This window comes from Myxocyprinus asiaticus, chromosome 17 (assembly GCF_019703515.2).
Source record: "Myxocyprinus asiaticus isolate MX2 ecotype Aquarium Trade chromosome 17, UBuf_Myxa_2, whole genome shotgun sequence".
Classification (NCBI taxonomy): Eukaryota; Metazoa; Chordata; class Actinopteri; order Cypriniformes; family Catostomidae; genus Myxocyprinus; species Myxocyprinus asiaticus.
The window spans coordinates 39726895-39748394 of record NC_059360.1 but is presented as its reverse complement, the minus strand read 5'-3'; the positions used below and the strand labels follow the sequence as shown (position 1 = coordinate 39748394).

General features: G+C 35.9%; 3 protein-coding genes across 3 annotated transcripts in view; 1 reads left to right on the top strand and 2 right to left on the bottom strand.

Annotated features, from left to right (window-relative positions):
* Positions 1-501: 501 nt before the first annotated feature.
* Positions 502-7035, bottom strand: LOC127455443 (4-galactosyl-N-acetylglucosaminide 3-alpha-L-fucosyltransferase 9-like). The gene is made up of 3 exons (XM_051723358.1): positions 6753-7035; positions 4128-4222; positions 502-3059 (listed from the first exon to the last, which is right to left on the bottom strand). The coding sequence occupies exon 3, from the start codon at positions 3049-3051 to the stop codon at positions 1972-1974; it is 1080 nt and encodes a 359-aa protein (XP_051579318.1). The 5' UTR covers positions 3052-3059; positions 4128-4222; positions 6753-7035; the 3' UTR covers positions 502-1971.
* A 1449-nt stretch (positions 7036-8484) lies between these two features.
* On the bottom strand, positions 8485-15188 carry LOC127455439 (glycoprotein endo-alpha-1,2-mannosidase-like). The gene is made up of 5 exons (XM_051723352.1): positions 15044-15188; positions 13318-13957; positions 11545-11654; positions 11383-11459; positions 8485-9583 (listed from the first exon to the last, which is right to left on the bottom strand). The coding sequence occupies exons 2-5, from the start codon at positions 13829-13831 to the stop codon at positions 8947-8949; spliced, it is 1338 nt and encodes a 445-aa protein (XP_051579312.1). The 5' UTR covers positions 13832-13957; positions 15044-15188; the 3' UTR covers positions 8485-8946.
* Positions 15189-17880: 2692 nt separating this feature from the next.
* The window catches only part of LOC127455429 (transcription regulator protein BACH2-like), a 42868-nt gene continuing 39248 nt past the window's right edge, over positions 17881-21500 (top strand). The window contains exon 1 of the mRNA XM_051723335.1: positions 17881-18231. The gene's annotated coding sequence lies outside the window, so the exon portion shown is untranslated. The remainder of the gene's footprint in view (positions 18232-21500) is intronic.

Genomic DNA, 21500 nt, shown 5'->3' with positions numbered 1-21500 from the left:
TGTTATTCAGGCATCAAACCAGCAGGAATTGGGTCTGTAACCTTTACATACAAAAAGCTATCTCCATATCTCATCTGTTAATGTATATACACTACCGGTCAATAGTTTTGAAACACTTACTCATTCTTTATTATAATTTTATTTTTCACATTATAGAATAATAGTAAAGTCATCAAAACTATGGAATAACATAAATGGAACTATGGGAATTATGTTGTGACTAAACAAAATCCAAAATAAATCAAAACTGTGTTATATTTTAGCATCTTCAAAGTAGTCACCCTTTGCCTAGAATTTGCAGACATGTACTCTTGACATTTTCTCAACCAACTTCTTGAGGTATCACCCTGGGATGCTTTTTAAACAGTATTGAAGGAGTTCCCATCTATATGCTGGGCACTTATTGGCTGCTTTTCTTTATTATTTGGTCCAAGTCATCCATTTCAAAAACTTTATATATATATATATATATATATATATATATATATATATATATATATATATATATATATATATAAAATTTTAGTTTTATAATGAATTAAATTAATATGGTGGCACAATTATATTTTTGTCTACAAAACTAATTTCAAACATTTAAGCATACGCCTTCAGATCAAAAGATTTTTAAGATCATGAGAAACATTTCAGTCAAGTGTTTCAAAACTTTTGACCAGTAGTGTACATCAAAACAAAAAGTATCAGCATTGCGAAGCAAACCTTGCAAAGACTGCCATCAAAAATCTAAACATGCTCTATCCCTTAGTGATCAATAAAGGAGTTCTCCACTAAAACCCTCATCTAATATTAGATTGATTAGGTTTATGTTAGCACATCAAAAACAGTCTTGCACCGTGAAAGGAAGGCTGATCTGAGAAATGCAATGGTGTGAATCCCAGAGCAAAAGATCAGAGAGAAGCATCTCTTTTGAGAAAGAAACCTTTGGCAGCAAACATCTGAAACTGGAGCATTAATTTCTAACCGAGACAAGATGGCAAGTTCTCCTTCCAACACCAGATTGTGTCTAAACTGAAAAAGTCAGTCATTATGCCACTCACATTATGATTTCATTTTTCTCAAACTGTACATCTGAGCACGATTTTCTGTACGCCTGCAAAATATGGCACCACCCACTCATGACTGTATGTACAGTACATTAGGCTCTTACTCTCAAATCAACATTTCACTGTTAAACAAAGGAAATGTTACATTGAAATATTTCAAAAACAGCTTCACAGTACTTTGACACATATCCAAGCCATGTAAGCTAATTAACAGTGATATTATCAGCAGTTATACAGTACAGTAAAACATTATTATCAGCAATGACACTCCTTGCATGTTTGTTTTCCAGTAACAGTGTTGCACTAAACTGATCACTAATGTAGACAAATATGACACGGTAAAATATGAGTGCATCAATGGTCGTGCAAAACAACATCCATACAAAACCATGGAAATGGAAGGCAGGTTTCCTCAAAATACATACTTATACACATAACATTTACAGCACATGGACATTTTGCACAACATAAGTTCTGTAAACACTGCATAGATGACTCTATCACTAACATGAACACAACGTTGATATAAATAAAGCATAAATATCTGTTTCAGAAAAGTGTTCTGTTCTCATTAAATAAATATACTTCCTGGATGTGTACTTACAGTAGGTGTATGAGAAAGCTTTGAACCTTGGAATTGAATTTTAAATTCATTTTGGTCAAAACTAGCTTTTCAAACAAATGCACAAAATAAAAAAGCAGAAATAATAACAAATAATAAACTATAAAATACATGATTTGCATCCAGATTAATAAAATGCATGAACAAAACCGAACTCTAAATAAGCATTTTTGGGACGTTTTACAAAAATCTGTAATGCCAACAGCAGACCCTTATTTGAACTAAGTTACATGGAGTTCTTATTGTCGAGCAACTTTTATTTAGCTGGTCCAGAAGTTTGTGTGTTGATTAACCCCAATACCACTTGTCAAGCTTGTTAATTGCCTTGTACTCGTTGTGCCTTCTCACATAATCACAAGCAAGACACGTATGCTCAGCCCAGAAGTAAGCCTTTTTCACCTTAAAGTGTTTATGCCAGTCAAAGTACTTCAGGTAAAGCTCCTCATTTTTGTCAAGGAACAGCAGGTAATCAGCCAGTTCCTTTGGAGAGGGGAAATCATCAACATGAATGAAAGCATTTCCCTGCACAAAGTTCTGATAGTTCTCCCTTGGTGGGCCGAGCACCACTGGTACCGTACCGACAGAGAGCGGATTGTACAATTTCTCTGTAATATAGTCTTTGTGGATAGAGTTCTCAAATGCCAGGTAGAATTTACAGCTTGCGATTGTCGGGAAATAGTCTTGGTCAGAAATGTACTCACCAAACGCTTGCCCATATGCATGAACCTCAATGTGTTTGTACAATTCGTTGTAGTATTTCACTCGTACGTGATCCGGGTTCCAATTGCTGACAATCCAACAAATTAGCTTATTCTTGCTTGGCGGCACAAAGTCCTCCTCTCTTTGGGCAGCGACAATCAATCCATAAGGCACTTCTATATCAGCATCCTGCCGATAGTTAAGAGTTAAATTAAACAGGTTTTCAATACCAGCTAACTGAGATGAATGCGATGGTGACTCAAAGTTCATCCAGATCCATCTCTGCAGCATAGGGCGATACGCAGGTGGCATGTTTGACAGGTCACTGGTGATGTCCCTGTGATGTATGACGACGGCGTCAGATTTGTTGTAAAGGTTTCGATCGGCGGTGATGAAGCAGCCATCGATGCTGAACAAAGAGCTGCAGACATTCAGGTCATAGGTCTCCCCAAAAGGCCAAAGCCAGACTAGAATTGTGGTCTGGTTCTGGTCACTTCTGTTGGTAAGGAGGCTTTTCACTCGCACTGTGGATGTTTCGGACTCAATGGGGCCGGACAACCAGCTTGTAGATGGCTTGATGTACATTAAAAACAGAGTCACAAAGCATCCTAGTAAAAAGGTACCGAGCAGGAGGGGTCGCAGGATTCTGTGAGTTGGTGAAGATGGCATACTCTGGCCTTGACAGAGAAAAGTGAAAGCAGAAAATAAAAATCAATTGTATGCACTTTAAATATAATAGGATAACATCTTGGACACTTTTCAAAATCAGCAAACGGTAAACACTGAAAAATTCAACATGGGTGCTATAAAATTTCTTCTAAAAGGTATAGTTAATCCAAAAATGGAAATTCTTTCATTATTTACTCACCCTCATGACGTCGCAAACTTATTTCTTCTGCAGAACACAAACTAAGATATTTTGTCAATGGGGTCCAAACATTCAAGCTCCAAAAATGACATAAAAGCAGCATAAAGGTAATCCATATGACTCGATTGGTATAATCCATGTCTTCGGAAGCCATACAATCGTTTTGGGTGAGGAACAGATCAGAATCGGCCCAATGGCAACACAGTGCAGGCTTCAAGACGGTGATGCTTTGACGCTACACTCAGTTGCCAGGTATCGATCCCAGTATCATTGTACATCATTTAGATTTTCTAGTGTTAATCCTCAACCTTTTGGCGAACGCAGTACATTTTAAAAGTATCCCAAAATACTCATCTCACGACTTGCGTCTGCCTTTTCCAAAATACCGCAACAGGTCATGAAAACCGCAAACCTGGCAACACTGTGACTGGTTTTTGTACAGCACCCTGCATGTATGCCAAGTGCTCAGTGGCGGATTTAGGCACAGCCGGGGGCCGCACAGGGCGCTTGCAGGGAGAGGCACGGACCCTGAAGGGGGGGTTTGCCCGGGGCGCCATATAAGTTAGAACCGCCACTGCAAACGCTATAAAGTGTGTGAATGATATTCTCTCATGAACGCGACAAGGAGACAGATGTCAAGATTTATAGTGAATAAGGACGTTTTTGTCTGTTTCTCACCCAAAGTGATCGTATTACTTTAGAAAACATGGATTAAACCAATCATGTCACATGGAATATTTTATGCTGTCTTTATGTCCTTTTTTGGACACCATTGACTTATATTGTATGGATAAAAACACTTAATACTTTCATTAATATATCTTTAAAATAACTATCCCTTTAATTGGTAATGTAGTGAATAATATTATTCATTCACCTGATAGATTTGCTGAAATCCAGAAGGTAAAATGCTAGTATGTAGCAGGTTCTTCTTTTAATTACCAGAAGAATGTCAGCCTTAAAATCAAAGGTCTTCTCATTAAGGTTCCAGGGAGAAAAGAGATTGAATAGATCACTTAAAATGCAAAATCAATTATCAGTTTCATATCAAGCATTGTAAATGTTGAATAGGACTGTATCCTCAAAAATAATGGATTAACTCCATTATTAACAGTCTGGATCATTATAAAGAACACTCAGTCTCTCACTTTTATATGCACGAGGACACTGCCATCTTCAGGATATCAGGAGATGATAGAATCTAAAGACCTATTAACCAAGAGTGAATTTTTTAGACATGGTAAGATGAAGATGTTAATATTATGCTATTTGTTTGGTTCAAGAAACTTTTGATTTCCTGTATGTGTACCCAGAATAGATCTTTTAAGGTCCATTTTAACCCTACACACTTAAATAATAATAATAATAATAATAATAATAATAATAATATTAATAATTTGCACTCTAATCTCTTTTGGCTCCTACTTTTCTAATACAAATAAACATTTGTAATGCAGCACTTTTCATGTTACTGTTTCCTTAAGATTAATTGCTTAAGTTGTATCCTTTCTCATTTTGTAATTTTGGATAAAAGTATCTGCTAAAGGAATACATTTTTAAATGTTTACATTTTTGGTTGCCTAAAGCTTTTTCTATGGAAACAGAATGTTTGCTTAGTTCCCCTAACCATATTCCTAACCTCTAAATTGTGTTAAAATTTCTGCAACCCTGTTGCAACCTTAGAGAAAAGTAGCTCAGTAAGTTCAGTAAATTGAATATAATACAGCAAACAGCATTGAAAACTTTGACTTATTTCAATTAACGCTACCTGAAAACTGTGTCCAGACTTCCAGTATATACATAATCAGCATAGAATTGGCCAGTCATGCATCTATATATTTTTTTTTTTATCAATGCTGCTATCAGTTTTTATTAAAAATAACTATCCAGTGTAAAATTTCTCCAAAGGGATATAAAACATTCTAAGATTTAAATGCGAATGCATGGAGGATCTGGTTTTCAGAGCGTCAAGCTCCCCCTAGAGGTCTGTCTCGACACAGTCAGCAGCTGACAACGTGCAATTTCAGTCTGTAGGTCTGTTACCCACACAATTTTCGTATGAATTTAGAAAACATTAAATATATCATATGAGTCATATGTGGAGTCAGTGAAGATGTGCCCCTGTGGGCCAATCACAGCACTGCATATTTTGTATATCTTCTGTATCTAAAACACCTGTTTCAACTTCTTCATCTGATGATTATAGTGCATTTTGTCTGCAACTGTATAAACCACATACATTTTTGGTGGGGTTGTGGGAATAATGAATGCTCAAGTTCTCTCCATTAGGCTATGTTTGGGTCTCGCTTTGCTGCATTAAGCATGCCATTAATGCATTTTGTATAAAGGATTTACATTTTCAGTGCTGGTACGCATGAGATATGACCTCTGTGTCAACTCCGCAGTTTCCATTTGCCATTAATCCATGTGTAGTCCAACGTAAGAGCTGTTTTAAAGGTTTATTAAAGTCATCATATGGGAGAAATAGATTATAAACCTATGTTTATGTCTCAAAATTGAGTTGTTATTCAATTAAACACTTGGCATAACCAAAACAAACCGTAATATGTTATATTTATTGCAGATGTATGCAATATTTTCTCAAGATTTAGGGTATAATTGGGCTGTTTAAAAGGTCCTGAGGGCTGTGTAAAGGTCCTGTAATTAGCAACTACAAAGTGTTTAACATTCCATGTCCTCTATCTGCTAGAATTGAATGAAATGTATTCACTGGCATCTAACTGATATCTATATCTACACATACATTTCTGGATAACAATACACATTTTGCATGTGATGCATGATGCTATGAATGTAAACAGATAACAGAGGAACACAGTTGCATGTTTGTGCCTCACTCAGAGTCTTTTATTAAGACATTTTGTTTTAAATGTATTGTGATGTATTTGGGACACTCAGGGTTGTGTGCTTGTTGGCTACAGTGTTCACGTCTAATAAATCCAAGAAAACAAGTAGATGCAAATCCATGACTGCAAATCTATTTCCTATAGTCTATTTGGATGCATTTGTGTAGTTTAATTTGTAAGCTATACAAATGAATGTCTATACCATGGGTTATATGGTGTCAATAGCCTTTATTTATAATTATACTATAATATAATTATATTATAATAAAAATTATAACAATTAATTGGATCTAAGTCATTTCATGCAAGGTAAGGTTTGCTTCCACCAGTGATGCTGAGCCTGAAGGTCATCTTAAAACACAGTTACGTCTTACGTGTTATTCCTAGCTACCCAAAAAGGACACATGAAGCTTCCCGCTGAGAATTCATGTCCCCGCGCTCGTGCCATGTTTAATTATTATAATTCAAAAAATCCCCCATGAGATGAATGAAAAAATGACGGTGCATGCAGCTCGTGTATGACATTTCCATGCATGCCTAGACTCATTGGTGCTATATATGATGAAAAAAAAACAACAACAAAAAAAAAAAAAACAGGTAACCTTTCTTCGGTTTCAGTAAATCATTTCGCTCACCTCTCCATAAGCAATCATTCTCGAGGGAAAGCCACATGTTCTTCATTTATTTACCCGCAGACATCCCACACACCTCGCGTATATTCTGGTGCCGAAATATGTCCGATGGTGATAATATTTGATAAACAATTCGCCAGGAATGGGATGCACCTGAACCCATCGCATTCGCCTGTGCATCAATGCATGTTGCAAGTGTCTGCAATAATGACCGACATAAATGTGCGCGTGAAAGTCGAAACATGAAAGCGTCTATGGGTGAAAAACAGCTAGTATGAGCAAGAGCATCGCTGGAAAGACGCCATGTAACGCACACACATACGCGCGCGCTAGGTTACCTTGCCAGTGTCACTGCGGGTAACGCATGGACACACACACACACAGAGAGAGAGAGAGAGAGAGAGAGAGAGAGAGAGGAAGAGAACGAGTGAGAGAGAGATTATGTGTGTGTGCGTGTTTGGGTGGTCTACGAGGACATTTTTTTAGGTTACAAACTGGTAATTACAAGGGTTATTATGCTATAAATGTGGTTTATGAGGATATGTCTAGTGTCCCCATAATTCAAACATCTTAAAAAAACATACTAAACGATGTTTTTTTTTTTTTCTTTGAAAATGTAAAAATTCAGAGGTTTTTTTGTGAGGGTTAGGTTTAGGGGTAGGTTTAGGGGATATAATCTATAGTTCATACAGTATAAAAATCATTATGTCTATGGAGAGCCCTCATAAGGATAGTCGCACCAAGCATTTTCATGAAGACCGGGGCTAGTTGTCACAATGGAACTTGGTATTAAAGGAATATTCCAGGTTCTATACAAGTTATGCCCCTGTAAACAAGCATAAATCTGGGTTCCAGTTAAGCACTTACAATGGAAGTGAATGGGGCCAATCCGTAAACGTTAAAATACTCATTATTTCAAAAGTATAGAAACAAGACATAATATGCATGTTATCATGATTTTAGTGAGATAAAATTGCTTGCTAACATTTATTGTGTAAAGTTATAGCCAATTTTACAACTTCGTTACAATGACGATGTAATGTCAGACTCTAAAAAGACTTTACACTTCAAATAATACATGAGTTTTAACAGAAGAATTAATGCAAGTGTTTTTATAAAAGTATAAGCTTCAAATTCCTGCCTTTAAACCCTACAAAAATTGGCCCCATTCACTTCCATTGTAAGTGGCTCACTGTAACCTCATTTTTTTCTTTTTTTCTTTGATTTTTCATAATAATCAACATTATCCCACAAATGCTGTTGATTGTGCTTAACTCGTATTGAACCTGGAATATCACTTTATAAAGCATATTATAGGCTTTAAACTGTCAAATTTAAACACTAAAACATTTACAAAACAGAACAAAAATGTTAAATATAACATACAAAATAATAATAATAATTGGCCATCAATGCTGGAATTGATTGTATACTTTTATAATTATATACCTTATATTTAAAATACATGTGACAACTTGCCACAACCTGACGTTTATAACATTATATATATATATATAAACAGTTCAACCTTTTTGGTTCAAATCTACCTTCATTTAACAGATGACTCTTGCCTGAATGTACATCAGTGTTGTTTTATTGTTCCCTAGTTTAACCAATAGCTATAGCCAAAATATGATGATACTGGCATTTAATTTGGAGGATAGAATTCACGAAATGTTTCTAAATTAGGATCGTTTTGAGATAGGTGTTTAAAATAAGCACATAAAACCACTGCTTGAGAAAACACATATTTGTTTAATTGGCCTTTTGTCTCAAAACAGAACAGTAACACCCCCTGTGTGTGACAACTAGCCCAGGTCTCACCTAGGTGCATAAGACATATAGAAACAAACCACACACTTATTATATATAAAATAAAATAAAAAACCCTAATGTGATAGAAATAATAAAATGTTCCTTTAGTTTAATAATTTATTGTTTAAAAAAAATGTAATAATTCCCATTAATTAATAAATAAATAAATAAAATTCATTCATTCATTGTGGTGCAAGGTCAGACCACAGACAATTATTTAATTCATAGCACCTTGGCAGAATATCTATGAAAGCAAGTTTGATGAGTCAAATTTACAGACAGTGGTTAAAAGGCATGTAGTTAAACAAATGTACAAATCTAAAAAAAAAAAGAAAAAAAGAAAACCTCACTGCTCCTTTTGCAGGAGTAACACTTAAGAACTTTACTCCAGCCATTTCTTCTGCTCCTCACTGAATCTTCTAGCCCACTTCTGCGTTATCTCTAAATAAGCTGTAGGCTTATGAGGAAGGTAGTCAAGGTATGTCATTTTACCCCATGTCTTGGGGACAGCCCTTTCAATTTGTGTTCCTTCATGCCATTCGTTAAATGAAGTTATAGAGATGATCTGTGGCCTCGCTTCCACTGCCGCATTAAAGGCAGTCTCGTAATATTTCCCGTTAATGCGGTTCCTTGTATTCTTGGAGTTCCAAGGCCTAATGCTAGTGTCGATGTAACCTGGCCCAACACTTGGTATGAAAACCAAATCGTTATAATCGCAGAAGGTTTTAATGGTTCTCCAGTTGTGGTGTGAAGAACCATAGGTAAAGCCATTGGTTGCAAAGTAAGTGTAGAGTCCATCAAAGCCAGCAGTCAGTATGTCCTTCTTATGCCTATCATCCACGAGAAGTGCAATGAAGATGCCATCATATGGTGTGTCCCTGATGGTGTATTTACCATCCGACTTCAGCAGCTGTGCCCAGACATCAGGGCTTTGTAAGTAGGAGTCATATATATAGTACAATGGAAGAAACTTGCCAGTGTTTGTTTTGTATCTGTAAAAAGCAGGATGGTTTCCATACCTGTGAAGTACAATGTATTCATTTAAATTTAAAACATACAAAAACACAATAAAGGGTAATCTTTGTGCATTTGTTGATAACGTGAGCAGACATACAGTTCAGTAGTACAAGTCAGAAGTTTACATACACCTTAACCAAATACATTTAAACTCAGTTTTTCACAATTCCTGACATTTAATTGTAGAAAACATTCCCTGTATTAGGTCAGTTAGGATCACTACTTTATTTTAAGAATGTAAAATGTCAGAATAATAGGAGAGAATGATTATTTCAGCTTTTATTTCTTTTATCACATTCCCAGTGAGTCAGAAGTTTACAAACACTTTGTTTAGTATTTGGTAGCATTGTCTTTAAATGGTTTAACTTGGGTCAAACGTCCAGTCCCACCTGCAGCAAAGCACCCCCACAACATGATGCTGCCACCCCCATGCTTCACGGTTGGGATGGTGTTCTTTGGCTTGCAAGCCTCACCCTTTTTCCTCCAAACACAACGATGGTCATTATGGCCAAACAGTTCATCAGACTAGAGGACATTTCTCCAAATAGTAAGATTTTTGTCCCCATGTGCACTTGCAAACTGTAGTCTGGCTTTTTTATGGTGGTTTTGGAGCAATGGCTTCTTCCTTGCTGAGCAGCCTTTCAGTTTATGTCGATATGTTAAAATTTGAGTTAAAAGTCACAGGGAACTGTTGAAAAGAGGCTGATAGAATACGTGCTTTAGAGGAAGAAATATGAGTGCTCACAGGATGCTGGATTTGCTCAAGTTTTGTGAGGTTTGTTTATTACATATGTTTAAATGAGGTACCCACATATTTGTGGACAGTATATGATATTAGTTTTTTGATAATTGCCTTTTTATCATTAGACAAGACAGTTAAAAGTTACAGGGAGCTGTTGAGGAGGGAGAGTGAAACACATGAGCACTTTAACATTATGAGCTCAGACGCATCTGTCACAGCTTTGATATGCAAACCATTTAAATGAAACTGTGTTGCAGACCGATGTATTACTGTAGTAGCAACATGACACAAAACAAAAAATAGGACTGCTCGTTTACATGTTTCAGACGCTTCACATGCAAGCAGGCGATTCTCGGCGCCCTCGTGTCCTTAGAAACAAATCGGCCAAACAGGAAAATTTATCGTCCGATGCCGATAATTTGAAAATTAGAAAATCGCCCGATTAATCAGCCTCGGCGATATCTCAGTTGACCACTATAAATAAACCACAGATTTTTCATATTGCCGTTTTAATGCTTATTACCGATAAGCTGATGGTTTTAATTTGTTCAATAATTGGCTAATAAACATTGGCAGCATTGGTGGTTCCCTACTTTACAACTGAAATTTCATATTATTAAAATGCTATTATTGATATTAGTGGACAATGTGATGTTTAGCATTTTAAACGAGTACAAATTGTCTACAAAAAAAAAAGCATGTAGCTTCATAGTGTTGATACTTTAGACTACAGAGTTGCAAAAAATGTTTTTTGACAGTGCCTTGCTCATCAAAGTTGGATGATGTTAAGCTATAAACCGAGGTGAATTATGCTTGTATCAATAACTACTTCGAGTTATGACAACCAACAACTGCGCAAGTTGAGCCTGAACTCTATTTTACTACAACTAACACTTAAAATTGTTGTTGTTTTCCATCTGAAATGCTCATATTAGTAGTTTCTCTTTGAGACCAAACCAGAAAACAGTCCAGCAGCAGTTAGAATCATCCTTGCGCTGCCCAGTTGATAGTCAGGAAAACTGTGGATCGCAAGAGCAGGATGATATACATCATACTTACCTCTCCACAATATATTTAATATTTTCATGCATATTTGCATCATCTCGTCCTTTGTATGGCTCAATATGAAAAACAACCTGTAAGGGACACAAAATCGGTTAGATTATCTAAGACAAAAGCCAAAGGCTATGAATTTCAAACCGCCATCTGTATCTACAACACCTTCAATTTATATTTGTCAGCAGCATCCAAAATCAAAGGCACCAAGGCATCAATTGCTTCACCATTGTCATCCTTCATACTAGGTGGATACCAAGAAATTGCAAGCACACCTGAAATGACCAAGAATAAGCATAGCATATATTCAGTAGACAGTTTCTAACTACAAGTTATCATGCATCTTCATATAACAATGCACCTATAGACTCGATACTGCTCACTAAATCTGTATCTTCCGTATATATTATATTGATATTAGGGGTGTGTAGCAAAGTCATTATCTGTATCTGTTACTACGACAAAATTATCTGTATCTATAGCTGTATTCAGATAGAACTGGATGTGCACGTGGTTTAAACCGGAAGTGCGTCAAACTCATTTTAAAATGTAACTCTTACATTTAGGCTGTAGCTTCTGTATATAAAGTATGCCTCGGATAGGCCTACTTAAATATTACTATTATTATTAATAATAATAATAATAATAATAATTATTATTATTATTTTATGATTATTACTAATTAATTATATTATTGATATATTCTTTTCTTTTTTTAACCAGATGATGCTGAATATGTAGGCTACATTAACTGTGGAATATGTTGTTAACTGTTGTTTCTCCTGGTATTTCGGACATTAATATCTGTTGAAACAGAATTTTCGTTTATGCCTGTGCAGTGTGCATGTATCTGGAGGCACAAGGTGTCAAGCAATTGTAAAATGTAAAGCACACATTTTGCAGCAAATATTAAATACAAATACAAATAGAAATTAAAAAAGAAATGAGAATAAATTAATATAGCCTACAAACTGAAAGCACCAGAAATCACTATCAGAAACTTTTATGATACACTCGAGGTTTATTTTGTGTTCACATATTTTTGTGGAGGACATAATTAATTAGTTAATTACATGTGCATAATTAGTGAAATGCAGTGGAATACATGGCAAGATCTAGCCTCTATATATTTCTAAATGCATGAAAAATGCATGTTTTTTTTTTTGTTTGTTTTTTTGCAATTCTCCGTGTGCAGGAATATTCTGAATAGATTTACACTCTATGAAGTATTTAACCCTCTATGGAGCATTTAAACATTTTTGGAATAAAGGATTAACCATATAATTACCTTCACCGGTAATGTGAATATAAATGTGGTCAACTTACAGTCGAGCTCAGCTATAAAATCATCGCTCCTCTGGTCAGGAATTAAACATCGCGCTCAGGTTGGTTTATAAATCCTTATGTGTGAATTGTGTGAAACATTTGTTGTTAATGTATTACACATCAGACATTTCAAAAAGACATTTCAAGAAGTGGAAAATTTGCATGATATAGTTAATACTTTTTACAAGCTTAGATTTCTAAAACGCGCACAATTAATTGAGACCGCAAACGGAGACGAGACTTCGGCAATCCAATCTGAACTTGAAATCTCACTGTGCGCATTTTCATTCATTAGGTTAACACCGTAGTAATACTGGCTTCACAGACTCATCATTGCTTTGTAATTTTCGATATGTTTTTTTAAAATATCGCTTTATTCCTGTGCCTGATGGATGATCAGTCTTCTGAATATCTTTTCTATTATTCGGATGAATTCGTTATTAGTTTTGAAGTCATTATTCGTGCCTTTCCGAATAAGGTATTCGGCTTTGGGCACATCCCTAATTGATATACTGTATCTACACTTTGTGTCTGTGTTGACTTTATGTATTTATTCTGCACTGAGCAATTATAGTAAGTAAACATATTATCTGTTGCTCGGAAACTTCTCACCAACAGCAGCTGATCGCAGTTGTTGCATGTGTTCTTCCAAAACAGAGGGGTCTCTAGAACTGTATGGTCCCAAGGCAGGGTAGAAGTTTGCTCCGATGTCTTCAGGTGGCTGGTGTCTTCCTGTGGGATAACCTGATGCAACTTTAGGGTCCCAGTGTGGCAACAGTGGATGATCCCAGTGTACATACTTTCCATCAAATTGAGGGTTTCCATACCATGCATAGTAAAATGCATGCACATTGTAGATAGGCTCAGGTAAATCTTGCATTTTGTCCTCCAGGCTGCCAGCTTTCTCTGCAGGTATCTTCTTTGTTATCATTTGTGCTGCCATAGTGGATACAGCAACCTTGGTGTCTTTTTCCATTTCTCTGGGAGGTGGAATAAGTCTTAACGCAAACTGACTGCCAAAACTGTTATCTTCAGGGCTCAGAGACTTTAGAATAATTGTTATAATAAATACAACCAGGGCTAAAACGATCAGTGCATAACAAAATTTCCGTCTGAACCGTGCCATTACCCCTAAGGTTGGATAAAGTTCATTCCACCAAAGGGATCAGCCAATGATGGGACAAAAGTGTTAATTCAAAACATCGGGCTCAATCTTCATCTTTGGACTTTTCCTGGAATACACCATTTCTAGCTGTTAAACAAACACAAAACAACATGTTGAAACATAACTCACAATCTGTAGTTAGGCAGAGAGTTCTGTCCTAAAAAGGTAGCACAACTAGCTTTTAATATACAAATCATTAACTTTACGACCTATGGTCATTTCTTATCCATAGGGACAAACTGTATAATAAAGGAATATTATGGGTTCAATACAAATTAACATCTACAAATTGGCCCCATACACTTCCATTGTAAGTGCCTCACTGGAACCCAGATTTTTTTTATTTTTATTTTATTTTATTTTTTAAAGGAGGGAAACAAATGTTTGTGGTAATCAACATTATGCCACAAATGCTGTCAATTGAGCTTAACTTGCATTGAACCTGGAACATTCCTTTAACTGCAAGGACATTAAACCAAAACAACCAGGTGTACAATGCCAATAAGGTAGGAGGCAATTTCAGTTTTAGGTCTATCAGTTCATAGGTCATTACACTGACATGAACCTACAGCATTTGTGAAAACCATAACATTAATTTAAACATCATACTGTACACTGATTAGCCACAACATTAAAAATACCTGCTTAATATTGTGTAGGTCTCCCACCTGCCGCCAAAACAGGGCCAATCCGCATCTTAGAATAACATTCTGAGATTATATTCTTCTCACACAATTGTACAGAGCGGTTATCTGAGTTACCATAGACTCTGTCAGTTCGAACCAGTCTGGCCATTCTCCATTGACCTCTCTCATCAAAAAGGCATTTCCGTCAGCAGAACTGTTTTGGTGGCACGAGGGGGACCTACACAATATTAGGCAGGTGGCTTTAAATGTTGTGGCTGATCGGTGTATATGATATGGTAAAAGTGAAAGGACCTTCCTGAATTTAGATGAGTGGAACCCATTGAAAAAAAGAACATGACAAGTTTTCCATAAAAAGCCACATAATATGGTGTTGTTGGAACATAATTCTTAAGTATAAGAACCAAAACCGCAAACACGAAACACCATTGACCACATAATAGCTTAAAAGTGATACATGAGTTAGCTAATACAAATGCTTCAGTCAAGTAAGCACTTAGACTGAACTCCTACAATGACAACATCATACCTCTGCTGAGAGACATCATGTAATGGAAGACGCGTTTTCTTTGTGTATGAACAGAATTACATTTAACATAAAGTTTAACGTTGTACGTTAAATTTCACGCTGTAGAAATAACGCGGAAGTGTCAGTGCACAGCAGTTTCTTCTGTGCTGTTTATTTCGCAATTGTAGAATCAGCGAGTTTGGCTGCCATCTGCTGGACGGGAGGACAAATCACATATCCTGCTACTGCGAATCCAAGTTCATGAATATTAAGTTTAGTTGACGTTGACAAATCTGAATATTCATGAGCAATGCCTTTCCCATAGCATGATTCGTCAATTTGTGGACTGGAGAGCAGTGGAAACCAGTCTGGCGTGACTGGATTGCTATGACAGCTGTCAGACGGCGGTTGATGGTAATGTATCGCAAAAGACATACTGTCTCATTCACTCATTGTCTGCTTTAGTTGGACCAGCGCAGCTCAGCTCATTTCTCTGTGATTTTTAACTCCAGCATTTTTTTTTACGGGTATTTTTTATTTTATTTTGTTTTACAGAAAAATAAATACACTATCAGTATTTGCACTTTACATGTATTTTGTATGTAAAATGATTGTAGGATAACAGCGCATGCAAAATAAAAACAGTGTTGGATGGTTGTAATTTATTTATTTATTTGTTTATTTATTCATTTTATAAGAAAAAAGGGTTGGCCGATTCATAAATTGTAGCCTAGGTATTTATTTTATTTAAAATGCCATTATAAACAGCATTGCATTCTCAATCGCAGCCATAAGGGGGCATTGTTCGCATTAACATTAAGAGATTAAAGACATTAAAAAGTCGACATTAAGCATAGCACAGTCAGTGATGTGCAATTAATGTTGTCAATGACGTTCAGTTATTTAAATAAATGTATAAAGGAATATGTATGCTGGGATATTAACCACTTTAGATAAGGCTGCTAGCCTGCCTTACACATGTATGTGCGTGAACAAACATTTTATAAAAAAATAATATAAAAATAAATAACTATAACTCTATATTCAATAGGCTACAATCCTACATATTAAGATGAGCATAGACAATAAATATAAATCTATATGTTCAAAATTCATGAACCTGAAGTCAGAAAATTAACTTTATTACAATTATTTAAATCAAAATAGGAAAAATTATTTTCCTTATTTTGAAAAATGATTCTGCTTCATTAATGACAAATCCCTTGTGTTTGAAATTACTTTAATGGCTCAACCAAAGCTGGAAAGCTTTCTTTACCAAAGTGCAACATGCATTCTGTGATAGGTTCCAGGGATACTTTGTGAAGTAGATGCAGAACCAAGGCATTTTTAAGGTGTTCATTTACTGCCAAAAAGACGACTTTGATGTCAATGCCACTCTGCACCTTTGAGAATCAGTCACAGTTATTTTTAAACCTAACAGTGAAATTATGGCTCGTTTGGATCTAAATCAAAGAAGAAGCAAGAGCTGTCTGCTACAACCTGATAATTCAAATAATTGCTTGACAGCTCCTTTGGGGTACAGTCGAATTAAGTGCTACTATGCTTACTCTAACATAGACTGTCCTTGCAAATGTACATACCACAAAATAAAAGCATGATTCTCTGATTTATCCAGATGTCTTCTGTTTTAATACAATAATAATTAATTTTGATAGCACTCCAAGAATTACAATTCTCTGTCACAATATAATGTTACATTTTTAGGTATAAAATGATGAAAAATAAAGAAATAAAAAATAAAATATAGAAATGTATAAGAAACTTTAGACAGAAATCAAGGTTTCACACTAATTAAAGACAATTTTGGAATTTTCAGCATCCGTCCACTTTTAAAGAAACATTTCGGGTTCAATACAAGTTAAGCTCAACTGACAGCATTTGTGGCATAATATTGATTATCACAAAAATTTATTTTGCCCCTCCTTTTCTTTAAAAAAAAAAAAAAAAGCAAAAATCTGGGTTCCAGTGAGGCACTTACAATGGAAGTAAATGGGGGCCAATTCATAAACGTTAAAATACTCACTGTTTCAAAATTATAGCCACAATACATAAACAATATGCATGTTAACATGATTTTAAAGTGATAAAATCACTTACTAACCTCTTCTGTGTAAAGTTATATCCAATTTTACAACTTTGTTCCCATGACGATGTCAACAAACCCTAAAACTCTAAAATGACTGTAAAAATGATGATTTAAACAACTTTACAGCTCAAATAATACATGAGTTTTAACAGAAGAATTAATGCAAGTGCTTTTATAAAATGATAAGCTTCACATTTCTGCCTATAAAACTTCCAACAACTGGCCCCATTCACTTCCATTGTAAGTGCCTCACTGTAACCAAAATTTGTGCTTTTATTTTTTTTTTTAAAGAAAAGGATTGACGAGTCTAATTGTTTTTCTTTTTCTTTCTTTCTTTTTTGTATTTTTTTTTTTTTTTTTTGTATTTTTATTTTTTATTTTTTTGGTAATCAATATTATGCCACAAATGCAGTGGATTGAGCTTAACTTGTATTGATTGTATTATATTGAATATTCCTTTAAATTTAGCTTAATTTAGCTATTAGAAAAATTCTGATTAGTTACTATTTATAGATAGATATAATGATTAAAAAAAACATATTGTATTAAAATAATACATAAAGCACATATATAGGCAAACACATAATATATATATTTTTTTTATTAATCAGTATTTATTGCGCATTTGTTTAAAAAAAATGCATTTCATTCTAGGGAGTTTAATCAATCATGCATGAAATCATAAGCACGCAAAACGCGTTACATTACTATCCGTAGTAAGTGACACTTCCGAAGGTGATTCATTTACAGGTGTGAAGCTGTAAAATTTACAGATTGTAGAAACACTGAATGGCTTAGGTTTTTTTCTTTAATATGGGTGCATCGCCATGACATCATCGCCCCAATGTCAACAATGTAGCAATTTAGAGGAGGCGCGTGCTGGAAATGCCACAATCAGCAAAGAGCAAAGCAAAAGCACGCGGTCTCGAATGTAACTCAGCATTGTCTGCGCGCGATTCCTCCGGTTAGAAAAAATATAACACAAATGAATAACCGTGCACGCTCCTCCAGCTGTTAAAGAGGGTCTTACAAAGCGCGGAGGAAGAGACCATGTGAAGGCGTCTTGCAAAATATCTTCGTGCAGGAACAAGGGAAAGTTTAGGTGAGTGGCAAAGCCGCCTCTGGCACTTTTAGTTACTGTTTATGTATGTTTTTGGCTGAGCGTCTTGTCTGTCAGAGTAAGTTGATTATGGTCTATGCCTTGAATGGAAGAGGCGATGTCTCAGCAGAACTGAGAAAGCTTACGTCACGCTTTTGGATCCACAGTCTGCACTGACATTTTTAGGTCTTGAGGTTCGCGCGCGCATTCAGTCACTAGTGCGTGGCAGGTACAATTATGGGTTGAACCAGATGCACTCGGGCTGAGACAATGGGAAACGATGATTCAGCATACTAACATTTAATGCACTATTGCATATTATCTATCTATCTATCTATCTATCTATCTATCAAAAGTAAACAATCAGTGCTTATAAGGTAAATTAAAAAGTAGGATGATGTTGATCAGCAAGACCATATTTTAAGCATGATTGTATGTTATTTTGTGTATGCTCGTCTATCTATCTATCTATCTATCTATCTATCTATCTATCTATCTAAATATAATAGTAATTAATCTGCACTTGTCTAATAGGCTAAATGTAAAAGTAGACTGATGATGACAATTCCAAAACCATTAAATTGTCTATTCGCTGTTTCTTTCATTAGAGGTGTGAAGACTTTGGAGACACAAAGCTGTAAAGTTATAAACAAGTCTGAAAGTAAATCAAGAAATTATACACTCAGAACTTTATCATTGTCACCCAAGTTTTCTTACATTTGGATTTTAAGTCTTTCACAGTTCTTTTGAGCATGTAACGATGGAGGATATTTAAACATTAATTACAAATAAGAGGAATTGCATCACTGTTTTGTAATGAAAGAAGTGTGATAGGGCAATGGTTGGTGGCTTTTTGGATGTGTACTGTCAGCTTGCCAAAACAAGGTTTTAATTAACCTTGTGTTTGTTGTAGGAAGTTGCTTTATCTCATTATTATGTTTTGAACTGGACTCATTTAAAAAGGTAGCGTACGAACGCTGCAGAATCCCTTCAGCAGAAATATCTCCTTTATTTGACATAAGACCAACTATTGTGTCTCGTTTAATCTAAATATTAAGCTTTACTGTTTATCAAACAAATCATCACACCACATAGACCAAGATTTTATGTGTTTTTGATTAGCAGAGAGCAGATATGATATGGTTAATATGGGTGAATGAGGTGTTTGTGGTTAACATCCTGTGAGATTTTCACAGGTATATTGTGGTGCAGCACATAGAGCTCATTTCCTGTTTTCCTTTTGGGGGAAATTTTAATCAGATTCTTGAAATATTCAGATTTTTAATGGATAGATTTATCACATTTTACCATTGAAGTTGATTTGCAAAGCTCTTTTCTCTGACACTTTTCAATGTCTTATAGATCTTTATTTAAAGCTGTGACCTCAGTGTGGTGATATGGTGAGAAATCATTGTCTTTATGTGTTATTGAGCTTTAGCTTCACTGCAGTACCTTTTACTACATAGAAACACTATGGTTCCAGTAAGGTGCCCGAAGTGGTCTTCTGCTGTTGTAGCCCAGAGGTCTGCAACTTGACCCGGGCCCGACGAGACCTGAGAACCCGACAGGTTTCGGCCGGGTTCGGGTCAGTTTTTCAAGTAGGACTTCAGGTTCGGGTTTGTAATTAATGAAAAAATAAACAGGCTTACCGAACTTGTTTCGTGCACGCGCTCTCACTCACAGACACGCGCAAATGGACGAGTTAGGGGCCGTTCACAACGAACGTGTTTTTGTGCACGTCTGTTCTGTTTTCCCATTGTTTAAACACATGCTGGACGAATGTCTTTGACATTTGCACCGAGTCTCGCTTTTTCTTCAGCGTCTTGTGCAGGACCGGCTTATTTTAAACACCATGTCAAGTTCAGCTGGGCAGTTTGAGTGATTATGGCAGGAAGTGGGGCACTTATTTGGTCTTCCTGGAGTGTTGATGTGGAGAAGCAGTGGAGAGGGACAGTTGGGTTGGATTTTATGTAATTAATTAATTAATATGTTGAATATTTTTTCGTTGGCACAGCCATTAACCAGGAAAATAAAAAATGGCACTTCATGTAAAAAATGTTCCTGACCTCTACTCTAGAGACTGTTGTGCGTGAAAATCCCAGCAGATCAGCAGTTACAGAAATACTCAGACCTGCCCATCTGGGTCGTGCCGTGGTCGAAATCACAGAGGTCAAATTTTTTCCCAATCCTGATGGTTGATGTGAACATTAACTGAAGCTCCTTACACGTATCTAACTGAAGCTCCTTACACGTAATACACGTATTACACGTATCTCCTTACACCTGTATCACGTGATTTTATGCATTGCACTGCTGCCACACGATTGGCTGATTAGATCATCACACAAATAAGCAGGTGAACAGGTGTTCCTAATAAAGACATAAGTGCTCTCATGTTTTTTATGGCAATAATGGCTTAGGACTTTTTAGGTGTCTTGATCTTGTATCTGTTTTAGTGCTCTTTTTCGAGACTGATTTTATCCCCCCACTGCCGTGCAAAGGCAAAATGCAGTAACTAAACATTTTGTCAAAATTGAGCTATGACCGAAATCGGGTCTCTTGGACTATGATCTGTCCTGTGACGGATGGGTTATGCTTTAGATTTATGTACATATCATACCAGTACATTTAGCTAGACAGTCTTGGCGTAGTTACTGCGTTTTGCCTTTGTAGGGCAGTACAGTGTGGCATAACAAAGGCCAGTGCCAAATCAATGGCAAGTCTTCACTATAGACTGCAGAAATGTCTTCTTAAGTTCTTAGTCATGTAACAGTGGATTGTTTTCAGATGAAAGTACATGTGTTACATCTGTGTGTTTTGTCAGCAGTTGTGGGTTTGTCGCTTATCATCAGTTGAGAAACATTCATTCTTTGTCTTCTGCATGTGTTTGCAACATCAAAATATTTCTTCATTGGCTAGTAAAAACGGCTTCTGTAATAGATCGATAGAGCAAGCAAACAGAATTGTGGTTCTGTGTCATGAAATGATTGAGTCACCATATATTTGACCTTTAGCATTCAACAGTGGAAGCCAAGCATCGCTGTTACTTCAGTATTGCTCATATTTAGGGTTAGGTAATTGAACGAACCTCTAACACTAAGTATTGTATTTCTGAGCATAATTCATCCCACAACATTTATACTACAGATATGAATGATACCACCAAAAAAATTACAACTTTTGTACATTAACCAAATCCGTCAACCTAAATTTTTTTAAATCTAGAAAGAAAACAACATCCACATTTCAAATGCTTCTTATTGTGTTTTTAG

Bases quoted from the DNA above. Each gene is read 5' to 3' on its own strand.
- LOC127455439 (XM_051723352.1), bottom strand. From the start codon at position 13,831: ATGGCACGGTTCAGACGGAAATTTTGTTATGCACTGATCGTTTTAGCC. The intron at 11,460-11,544 runs GTGTTGTAGATA...TGTCCCTTACAG, and splicing joins CTGACAAATATAAATTGAAG to GTTGTTTTTCATATTGAGCC. The intron at 9,584-11,382 runs GTAAGTATGATG...TGTACTTCACAG, and splicing joins ATTAAATATATTGTGGAGAG to GTATGGAAACCATCCTGCTT.
- LOC127455443 (XM_051723358.1), bottom strand. From the start codon at position 3,051: ATGCCATCTTCACCAACTCACAGAATCCTGCGACCCCTCCTGCTCGGT.